The sequence below is a fragment of the Perca fluviatilis genome, chromosome 2 (genome assembly GCF_010015445.1).
Source record: "Perca fluviatilis chromosome 2, GENO_Pfluv_1.0, whole genome shotgun sequence".
In the NCBI taxonomy this organism is placed as follows: domain Eukaryota; kingdom Metazoa; phylum Chordata; class Actinopteri; order Perciformes; family Percidae; genus Perca; species Perca fluviatilis.
The window spans coordinates 39,004,846-39,015,437 of NC_053113.1; the positions used below are offsets into that span (position 1 = coordinate 39,004,846).

Genomic DNA, 10,592 nt, shown 5'->3' on the forward strand with positions numbered 1-10,592 from the left:
GTGTGTGTAGTTACGGCTACGTTAGTTATGTATGATAATTACGTAAGTTACATAAGAAATCCCCGAGATCGCCTCGCGTTTCTTTTCATCACAGCGATCGCCTGTTCAGAAGTCAGAGACGATGTAAGTTTGTACTCTTTCCATTTAGCTATTGTTGCAGCAGATGAAGCTATTCCTGAGTTGTTTGAGTCTGAAATGAGTACTGAATGTTAACCATTTCACCTTTTGGGGTTTATTTCAGAAACCTTCATATTCAGCAATGTGTAGCTTGTGACTGCCTGTAATTACTCTTAATACCAAGTAAAAAGTTTAACTCCAACAATATGATATTCAAAATTTGACTGCTTTCTTTAATAACTACATAAAACAATACTTGTACTTTTAGTACTTGAGTAGTACATTTTAAAATAAACTACTTGCAATACTTTGTTTGAATACTTTAGTACGTCCACTTAAGTATGGTGCTTAAAGGTCTAATGACATGGTGCTCTTTGGATGCTTTTATATAGGCTTTAGTGGTCCCCTAATACTGTATCTGAAGTCTCTTTTATATAGGCATTAGTGGTCCCCTAATACTGTATCTGAAGTCTCTTTTATATAGACCTTAGTGGTCCCCTAATACTGTATCTGAAGTCTCTTTTATATAGACCTTAGTGGTCCCCTAATACTGTATCTGAAGTCTCTTTTATATAGACCTTAGTGGTCCCCTAATACTGTATCTGAAGTCTCTTTCCCAAATTCAGCCTTGGTGCAGAATTACAGCCACTAGAGCCAGTCCTACAATGTGCTTTCCTTAGGATGTGCCATTTCTTTGTCTGTAGCTATTGAGGAGGAGAGAGGGGGGGGGCAAGGTGAAGAGTGGGGGTGTGGCCTTGACCAACTGCCACTTTGCTCATTTGAAAGCCATGATGTCTCTCTCTCATGGGTTGGCCAAATTCTCTGGGCGGGCAAAGCAGAGAAAGGGAGGTAACCTCGCTTGTTATGACCTCATAACAAGCAAGATTCCAGAACAGCTCATCTGAGCTTTCATTTTCTCAAAGGCAGAGCAGGATACCCAGGGCTCGGTTTACACCTATCACCATTTCAAGCCACTGGGGGACCATAGGCAGGCTGGGGGAACTAATATTAATGTTAAAAAACCTCATAAAGTGAAATTTTCATGCCATGGGACCTTTAAAGAGCACTTCAACTTCTACTCAAGTCACTTTTTTGATAGAAGTATGGGTCTCTAGTACTTTAAACACCTCTGCAAGTAACGCTTAGGGGAAATGTAGTAAAGTAAAAGTATACATTTTATTTAGGAAAAGTAGTGAAGTAAAAGTGAAAGTTTCAAAATATATATAACGAATAGGGCTGGGCAAGTTAACGCGTTATTATCGCGTTAACTCATTAATTAATTAACGCCGACTATTTTATCACGCATTAACGCAGTTTTTATTATTTCTTTTATTATTGTAAAAGTCTGTTGCTGCCACGCTTACAGGAACTGGAAAAGAAAAGAATTGGCGGATAAACAAATCAACAAACGTGGAGAAGGGTACAGAACTTTTGCACGACCATTTTCATTTTAAAGTTCTTCCAGACGGCGCAGTCGACAGAACCAAAGTTATTTGTAACCACGGCAAAGTTGAATTTTCTTATCACCAGAGTACCTCCAGTCTGAAATATCACCTATATGCAATTGATACCAGCAAATCATTCAACGAAACAAACAGTGGCGCGAGGCTTCGGCAGACTACGTTAGATGCAGCGTGTGGGAGAAGTATAGATAAACAAAGGCAAGAGAAGCTAATGCCATAGAGAAGTGGATAGCTACAGACTGCAGGCCCATTAGTGTTGTGGAGGACGTCGGTCTGAGAAACATTCTGAGAATCGCAACAAATGACGGCAGGTATGAGATTCCCTCAATACGCACCATCACAAGAAGAATACAAGAGTTGTATGAAAAGGAGAGGACTGCAAAAGCGACAACTTTACAACGTGCACCCGCTGTTGTGCTCACTGGGGACTACTGGACATCACTGGGTAACCATAATTACCTCGGAGTTACAGTTTTAATGTTATGATTGTGGCTCAGGATTTTGTGGGCAGTTTATATATATACATATATATATATATCAAACAGGATAACCTAATCGTTGCCCAGCCCTAATAACGAAGTAAAATACAGATAGGTGAACATTTGACTTATGTACAGTACTGTAACAAATATTTGTACTTTGTTACATTACAACACTGGTTTGGTATAAACCTAAATTGTGAAATGAAAAATAACTATTAGAACCTCATGTGAAGCCATATTTAGCCAACAGTTCAGGTACAGTACATTACCATGAGCTATAGAAACAGGCAGGTGTGGTCTCGCTGAAAAGAAAATACTTTGTCTGCTGAATGATTTCGGTGAGTCAATTTCATGTTTTATTGCTCATTATAAGATCATTTATAGGTTATTTGCTTTAGTAAAATGTCCTTAGTTTCTGTTGGGTTCTTCTGGATGAATGACATAGACTGTAGAAAATAAGTCTATGATGAATGATTTTAAGAAATGTGAGCGTTTTTGGAAGGCAATCTTTTGTTTGGCTGATTTCATGCCTGGGACAAAAGACAAAGTTCTTTGTTTTACAATGTACTGTATGAAGGTATGTTCATGTCTGACCACTGTCTCACCACTGCAACAGTTCTTTGTGTGTGTCCTATAAGTCTATGTGGGCTGGGCACTACGTGTGACACAATACCTATAGTTTAAACTTTTAACTGCATATACTGTACAGTTTACTTAATTGTGGCGCCACCTTCTGGTGGCCACCTCAAGGTTCCACAAACCACATTACAATAAACAACCAGATTACACTCACTTTTTAAGGCTATTGGCATAAACACAATACAACAGTGGAAGCCTAGCACAAGATAGGCTACAAATCAGGCAGTTAGATAACACACATATTCTTTGTACCTCACACTGTGAACTTCTGCAAATTCGCTAAGCATTTAGAGCTTTAATATAATAAAAACTGCAAAATATATTGTATTTGTTTTTTTTAATATTTTGTCACATTTTTATTGTACGTTATTCTATTTTATATCTGTCTCTTGACCTTTGCAGTACTTGCTTTTTATTTTCTCTGTTTATTGTTATGCCTCAAAACACCAAGGTAAATTCCTGTGAAAACATACTTGGCAATATACACCCACTTATTTCTAGGTAAACGCAAAACTCCTGCAGGGCACAGATTCATTAACTTTTTTGAAATCACAGACATTAAGCTGTTTTTGGAACTAATAAACTACGCAAAAGCTCATCATTGTAGTACAATGTTTGATTTGAGTTCATATGTTGCTGCAGGCCATTATCAGAGTCCAACTTTATATTGTTTATCCAGAGGCAGCTTCACTTCAGACAACGAATCAGAAACTGAGTAAAAATCTGGTTACCATTTAGTCCTCATTTCCAGTTTGGAATAGCTTTTCCACTGTACTGTTGAAGTATAATTTGACAGCCGAAATGAGAACAGGAAACAGTTCTGTGTTATGTTGCACTTATTCACTTGTGCAGCCACCAGCTATTCTTTCTAAATGAAAAATCTCAACCCCCAGAGTGTTTTAATTATTTATGTGTTCACTTGAACAGCTACATGTTCTACACATTGGGTCTTCGATAATTGACAGGTAGCCTTGGGAGATGTTAAGATAATTAAAATTAGAAGAAAAAAAACAAACTTCTTAAAAAAAAAAAAACGACCTTTATTGAAGACATTCTTGAATGTCAACAGCTGTTTTTGATATTAGAGTGGTATTCAAAGAACAATAAAAAGACATCGGTACAGCACATAAAAAAATATTTTTCAAATGAAGAAAAATACACTACCAACTCAGAAATCTCATTTGTGAGTTGTAACACCTAAAGACTAGTTTCTTTCATTTCGATGTTTAGGCCTCCTAATATGGCAGGGGATAAAGAACTACCACTAGAAAATCTCAAACTTAAGATATGTAGTGTTAACTTTACAAAAAAAGAAAAATAACACTGTACATCTTAAAAACATTAAATATACACATGTTCTTGTCAGTCTGACTCATGTTTCAAGATGGTGTATGGAGTATATTAGGGTTATATGGCATAAACAAAACTTCCGGTCCCATGCCTAGGCAACCTATTCATCGTCGTCATCATCGTCGTCATCTTCCTCTTCATCGTCGTCATCATCGTCGTCTGCTGCAGCAGCAGATGCTGTTTCCACTGTACCCTTTGTACGGTAAGCAATGATATCCTGTGGAGAGCCCAACAAAGTGTTTTAGCAATAGAGAGAGACCTACTCTTTTACATGCTTCAAAGTAAAATAATACCTTGAAAACAAAATGTGATTTTTTAAATTTTTTACAAAAACAACTTTGTCTATTTACCTTGTCATATTTCTCCTTCAACTTGGCAGCCTTCCTCTCATACGGCTGCTTGTTCTCTGCTGATGAGCTGTTCCACATCTCTCCCAACTTCTTTGCTGTGTCCCCAATGGTGAGTCCAGGATGCTCACTTTTTACCTTGGGGCGAAAGTCTGCGCAGAATATGAAGAATGCAGACCTGTGGGGAAAAATGTTTCAAATAAGATATCATAATCCACTTGACACTTAGTGTCATAAAAAAATGGTGTGGAGCAAGTTGATTATGATACATACGGTGGCCTCTTGGGGGCATTGGGGTCCTTGAATCGCTTCCTCTTCTGGCCCTTGGGGGGATCATAATTCTTCATTTCCCTCTCATAACGCACCTTGTCTTGTTTGGCCATATCTTCAAAATTGCCTCTTTCTTTCTGTGACATTGTCTTTGGGAAGACAAGAACAGTTTCAAACAATCTTGAAAACATACACTTCTTGAAAGAAAATATTGGATTCAGAGAATAAAAAACGAAGATTCCAATATTGGGAGTCATTTATTTTTTTAAGGAAAAAAAGAAAAGAAAAAAAGATTCAGATATTGAGAGTAATTTATTTTACCTTCCATCGCTCAGAGCATTTCTTGGAGAACTCTGCAAAGTTGACAGATGCTTCAGGATGTTTCTTCTTATGCTCCTCTCTGCATGTTTGCACAAAGTAGGCATATGAGGACATTTTGCCTTTCGGCTTCCTCAGATCCTTTCCCATCTTGGATCGCTAAATAGAGAAGAGAAAAAATGTTTTGAGATAAATGTATCCAAGTTTAATCATCAACAGCATTGGCAATATTTAAATATCTCCCTAGTCAATTGGATGCCTCTTGCTTTGTCAGTTCAATCTATTGTTTGGGGGGGAGGGGGGAGGGATGACTAATAAGCTATTGTATGTAGAGGCCAACATGATGCTTCCTTTAATACTAGCTACACTCAATAACACATTAGTTTACTGGTACTTTACTTCCAGCATGAATTCATGGTGATATATTACAGAGTTAACGTTAGTGAAAACAGCACAGTGCGTTAACGTTGCCTCTATTATTTAGTAACGTTAGCCTCCCATTTAAATACTATGGAGCTAGATAAATACATAAAAATTAGCTTCCGCCGCCTTTGATTGTTCGCTAGCTGTTAGCCATTGTGGCTCCGCTCTTGCTATGTGTCCTCTTGATTTTCGCGTTAGCCTTTTAGCTAGACTAGCTAGCTAGCTTTATCGAGCTGGCATGACACAGTGCTCATTTCATGAGACGATTATTAAAATGGCTGATTTGATTGCAAACAATGGCTAGCGGACAGCTATCACACCCCACCCGCCTCTTAACAGGCCTCATATTTAACCTCAATGGCCTGTATGGATAATGCAGATTATATGATTTAAAGTTTAAATAAATGTGGCGATGACGGCGGGGAAAGATGCTCCGCCTGCATCACTGCACCCGGCGGGCTGCCTCAGCACCAGTCAGCGGTATTAACCTACGTTCACCTTCTAGTTAGCGTTAGCTTTTATGATAGCAACACGGCCAGACCAACCAGCCACCATTACCATGCTAACATATAGCAGGCTAGCTCATAATACATTAGCGGACGTTACGCTAACCCGAGCGTAGTCGTTGATATGGTCATTGGGTTAATCTATCGCACCTTGTTTTTAGAAGCTAATGTCAGTGTTAGGTAACTAGCTACGCACCTAGCTAAGTTAGCAAGATAGTGTTAAACATCAGTGGGGGCTTGATACCGTGTTAGCATCTTATCCAGCTCAGTCATGCAACGCAACATGTACGTTAAGGTTACAACGCCGTTGTATACAGTGCAAACCGTATCACAGCCAACGGCTTCATTCATAACAAGTACATACTAGTCGCGTTGTTAATAAGTGACGTTAGCGTTAAACATGTATTATGCTTACCCCTGAAGCCAGCTTTACGTCGGTACGTATCAAACAATGGAAGAAGAAGCACCGTCCGTCGGTGCGCGGTCTCTCGGCTGTGAGGATGCCTCTGTGTTTGTCTTGTGTGTCGGGCTCCGGCTGTTGAACATTGGCTGCCGTCAACTCCTTGGAGTACCTTATTGGACACTCGCTGTCTCAGTCCTGCTTGTTGCAAGTAGCTAGTACAGTTGGTTGTCCAAAACACGACGGGGCGGTGGCGCTAAACTTGAATGTCGAATAGCCAGCGCCTGGGAAAGATTTAACGTAACGTTATGCAGGTATAGCAAGTATATTCAAATTGAGGTGGTACGTTAAACAAGCGCAGACTTGTGTTGTGGAATAAATACCCATTGTTAAAGTAAAAGTAATACTACAATGTGCAATTAACCCATTAGTATCAAATATACATAGGCCTAACTAATTTAAAGTGTTATAGGCCTATATATTTATTACCGCATTATCTACGTGTAAGCAGCTGTAGCTGGTTAAGATGGATCTTATTTTATTTTATTTTAGGATTTATATAAGTTTAAAGATTAAGATTATTTAGTTATGTAGTAAGACTAACTCAGGAGTGAGTTTTCCTTCTCTAAAATGTATTTGTAGAAACTTACATATTTTGAAGATATTTATATCATGACTTGCAAAAAGTTGAGTTTCCTGAAATAAAGGAGCAGATTAAGTGCAACAATGTGAAGTAGGCTACTGTATACAATCAATCATTCTATAAGATAATGATATGTTTTGTATATTTGATGTTTATCTGCAGAGTAACCAGTAAAGTATAGCTGTAAACATACAGTATTTCTCTCTGAAATGACCAGAGTTGAAGATTATCTAGCATAGAATCAAATTGTACCACTGTCAGTAACAGATGTCAACCATATTGGGTGGTGTTTCATTTTTAATGCAACATCTCCCCTACTGAGCAGCTGACAGTGGCCATTCAAATGTTGTAGGCTAGGTCTCCATAACCACAGCACATAGAAACAGCCTGCAGCAGGGATCAGCTCTGCCTCTGCACATGAGAACAATACCTGGAAGCCAAACGTTCCAATTGTTATAGACACACAGGCTTAAATTTAGGATCCACAGTTGTAATTAAGTTTTTTTTTTTTTTTAGCAAGCCATCAATAAAGTGAACTGTCACCTGCAAATGGAAAGGTTTTCATTACACCGAAAACAACTAGCGCAAGGTACCGAAACAGTCACCAATGGCAACCAAAGGTAATGTTAAACCAAGAATATATGAAGATTGAAATGTGTACTTAATTTTGTAACTTAAAAGTAATTTAACTTAGTTTTGAATTGCAAAACACGTTATATTTGATTTAGCAGGCATCTTATTATTTTCTTATATTTCTATTATCTTGCTTTACTGTAATATGCTAGGTTTCTTAAATGTTGCGTACTTAGGCTATATGATCGATTGTGGTACATTATACTGTAGGCTTTATTTTATTTGGAAGAATTCCATGGTATTCTTTACGTAGGGCTGTTGCAGAGTCATGTTTTGTTATCACTCTTGTAGTTATACTTTAAATCTTAACTTACAGCATTGTAATTATTATTGTAGAAGTGTAATTTCCCTATTCATGCCCCCCTCACCTTGGGGTAATTTGAAATTCCTACCTGTTGTTGTGAGTGTAAGCAAAGGTGTTATTTTCACTGGTTATCCAAAATCCTATTTTTGCCCCCCTCACTTTTGTAGTTTCAGGATGACGTTCTTACTAAAGTCTCTCTTATTGTTCTCTTACTGAAAAAAGAAAAGCTAGGACTGAACATGAGTCAAAAATAAGATAGTCGAGCACAGTTCTCTTTATAGTAAAGATGCAAGTACAACAATTATCTTACAGAAAATATCAGGTATCTTTTAAGGAAACTAAAAAAATATTTTAAGTAGGGTCACAATACAGAGGTTTATCTATCTTTGCATAATTTATTATATGCTCAATTGATGTAAATGTGTTTTTTACTTCATAGTGCACCCTGCTCATTAACTGTAGCCACAGCGCTGTGAATTTAGGTCTGGCAATGTGAGATTACCTGTAGCCCAGAGTAATTGTTGAATAATACATATCAAGAATTCAGGGTTGCAATCTAATAGTCATTTTCTTCTAGAGGGAAAACAGTGGTGGGATCCATATGAAACATCTCACAGAAGACAATTTGTCTACCGTCCAAACTCAGCTGCAGAGATTCTGCTGTAAGTTCTATTCGTGGGCTTCTGTTAAAGTTCTGAATATGCATGCAGAATTTGCTTGTTTCTGTGTATGTGTAATTGTATGTCTATGTTGATGCATAGGTGCCCAACGTCAACTTCATTTATAGGCTCCAATTCACAGTCTAGACCTTTTGGTTCAACTGTGTACAACGAGGATTTTTGCTGGAAGCCAGCCTGCAAACCTGAATGCATTCGCACAGGAACCGCCTCAGGGCAGAGGAGAAACAACCCGCATCCCAGTCAGGTTGGTATTTAGGCTGTGTTAACCTCAATTTTACATTCACAGTCAAATGCCATGCTTGACCTCTCACAGTGTATCGTAACCTTTAAATCAAGCTATTTTCCCCAAGTCTTTCATCATGTGGAGGCTGCCTAGGGACGCCACACAAAGCTCTGAGTATGTCAGCTTTCCTTGGAAATGTCCCCCATCTGAGGAGGAGATCCGTAAGGCCTTGACAGCACAGTACAGCTCCATCTACAGATGTGACTACATGGGTATGCCTCAAGGTAGGACAAGTCTGTTGGTTCAGTCTTGTGTATATGAAAGCATGTCAGAACTGCTGACATTCAAGCACTCAGGTGTGTCCAAATGAAACAATAATATTTCTCTCTACAGCTCATTTTCCTTTTGTTGTGGAACTTCTTTGACAGGATGTGGTCATATTAAACAAGCAGAAAGAAGACTTACACCTCTGCACAGCAGGCGTGAAATGCCGCTTTCTACTGATACAGAGATGAGGGACAATTACCGCCAGCCAAAACAAAAACCTGAACTGCTGGACAACTACTCTCACTTCAGCTGCAGCACACATCCTAACATGGCCTGTCGTGGTATAGGTACTGTATTCTAAAAATGAAATACTGATGTAAACACAGTTAAGAGTGCTTGCAGTTCACCAAGCCTAATGCTGTCTATCAATTGCTTATCCTCTGTGTGTTGCAGTTCCAACTGTTGTGCAAAGGCATACTCAGCAGAAAAGATTAGATTTGACCAACTACGACTGTGGAAAGAGAGTCACTGATGTCACATGTGTGATAAAGTCTCTGCTGCCCCGGGAGCTGCAGCAATTACACAGAATTTTACCTGAGGAGGGTTAGCATCAACTAATGCCTTTGAATGTTTGAGCATTTTGACAGGTTGCTTACTGATTTTTATTTGGACAGACAGCTAGTTCATGTTTTGTGTCTTTTGGCTTTGCAGAAAAGGAGGCTTTAAGAACAGTTTTGAGTAAAGATGTGTACCCAAACAACAATGAGAAAGTGTGTAAACTCCCAGCTGTTGGGCTTAAGTCCTGCTCACCAGAGAGGATATCAAGCTGGCCAGGACCTCTCTGAACCTCATGGCTTATATTAGTTGTTTCTTTATCTGTCTTTGTATTTAGTGTGTTTTTATGTAATTTATTTTCATGGTAGGGGTAAAACTGTAATAAATAACATGACATAATATAACCAATATACATAAATGAACAGTGTCTTGCAGAATTAGATTGCTGTCATTTTTGTGTGGAACTCGTGCGTTGTGATAATTAAACATCTCTGCCTGATGAAAAAATATTTGTCTGCCATGTTTCACCTTTTCTGCTATGTTCTATCTGCACAGAATATGACAAGCAGTAAAACTTTATTATCTTTTGCTTTGTAAAATACTGTTTTCCAAGTCCTTCCAAAAGGAATATTATATTTTTGACTAATTTATTCATGCTCTTGGTAGTAATAATAATAATTTTAATAATAATAATTTATACTTTATTAATCCCACAAGGGGAAATTCCAATGTTAGTTAATAGTTGCAATTCAAATGTAACGTGCGTCAACATTAATGAGATGAATTAAACAATGATTACCTGAAGATTGCTACAAGTAGGGTAGCTCATTATGACAAGTAGGAAATATCAATCAGAATGGACTACTTGTTCTGTAAATGTAGTTAAAAGTAGGGAAGCTTATTCTGTCAGGTAGGAAATATCTATCAGAATGCACTACTTCATCCATAAATGTAGTTTAAAGTAGGGTAGCT

At 38.1% G+C, this 10,592-nt stretch overlaps 2 protein-coding genes across 4 annotated transcripts; one reads left to right on the forward strand and one right to left on the reverse strand.

Moving 5' to 3' along the window:
* Positions 1-3,593: 3,593 nt before the first annotated feature.
* hmgb1b (high mobility group box 1b) lies at positions 3,594-6,481 on the reverse strand. The gene is made up of 5 exons (XM_039781680.1): positions 6,331-6,481; positions 4,990-5,145; positions 4,672-4,817; positions 4,402-4,576; positions 3,594-4,268 (listed from the first exon to the last, which is right to left on the reverse strand). The coding sequence occupies exons 2-5, from the start codon at positions 5,134-5,136 to the stop codon at positions 4,152-4,154; spliced, it is 585 nt and encodes a 194-aa protein (XP_039637614.1). The 5' UTR covers positions 5,137-5,145; positions 6,331-6,481; the 3' UTR covers positions 3,594-4,151.
* Positions 5,763-10,121, forward strand: LOC120546598 (testis-expressed protein 26-like). 3 transcript variants are annotated; one of them, XM_039781671.1, is made up of 8 exons: positions 5,763-5,889; positions 7,475-7,578; positions 8,473-8,557; positions 8,657-8,819; positions 8,926-9,082; positions 9,227-9,412; positions 9,519-9,668; positions 9,777-10,121. In XM_039781671.1, the coding sequence occupies exons 2-8, from the start codon at positions 7,566-7,568 to the stop codon at positions 9,908-9,910; spliced, it is 888 nt and encodes a 295-aa protein (XP_039637605.1). In that variant the 5' UTR covers positions 5,763-5,889; positions 7,475-7,565; the 3' UTR covers positions 9,911-10,121. The 3 variants fall into 3 exon arrangements, with proteins under 3 accessions (XP_039637605.1, XP_039637598.1, XP_039637589.1); XM_039781664.1 differs by lacking the exon at positions 5,763-5,889 and adding an exon at positions 5,921-6,200; XM_039781655.1 differs by lacking the exon at positions 5,763-5,889 and adding an exon at positions 6,496-6,629.
* The last annotated feature ends 471 nt before the right edge of the window (positions 10,122-10,592 follow it).

Bases quoted from the DNA above. Each gene is read 5' to 3' on its own strand.
- hmgb1b (XM_039781680.1), bottom strand. From the start codon at position 5,136: ATGGGAAAGGATCTGAGGAAGCCGAAAGGCAAAATGTCCTCATATGCC. The intron at 4,818-4,989 runs GTAAAATAAATT...GTCTTCCCAAAG, and splicing joins AATGCTCTGAGCGATGGAAG to ACAATGTCACAGAAAGAAAG. The intron at 4,269-4,401 runs GTAAATAGACAA...GGCTCTCCACAG, and splicing joins TGAAGGAGAAATATGACAAG to GATATCATTGCTTACCGTAC.
- LOC120546598 (XM_039781671.1), top strand. The intron at 9,083-9,226 runs GTAGGACAAGTC...CTTCTTTGACAG, and splicing joins CTACATGGGTATGCCTCAAG to GATGTGGTCATATTAAACAA. The intron at 9,669-9,776 runs GTTAGCATCAAC...TTGGCTTTGCAG, and splicing joins CAGAATTTTACCTGAGGAGG to AAAAGGAGGCTTTAAGAACA.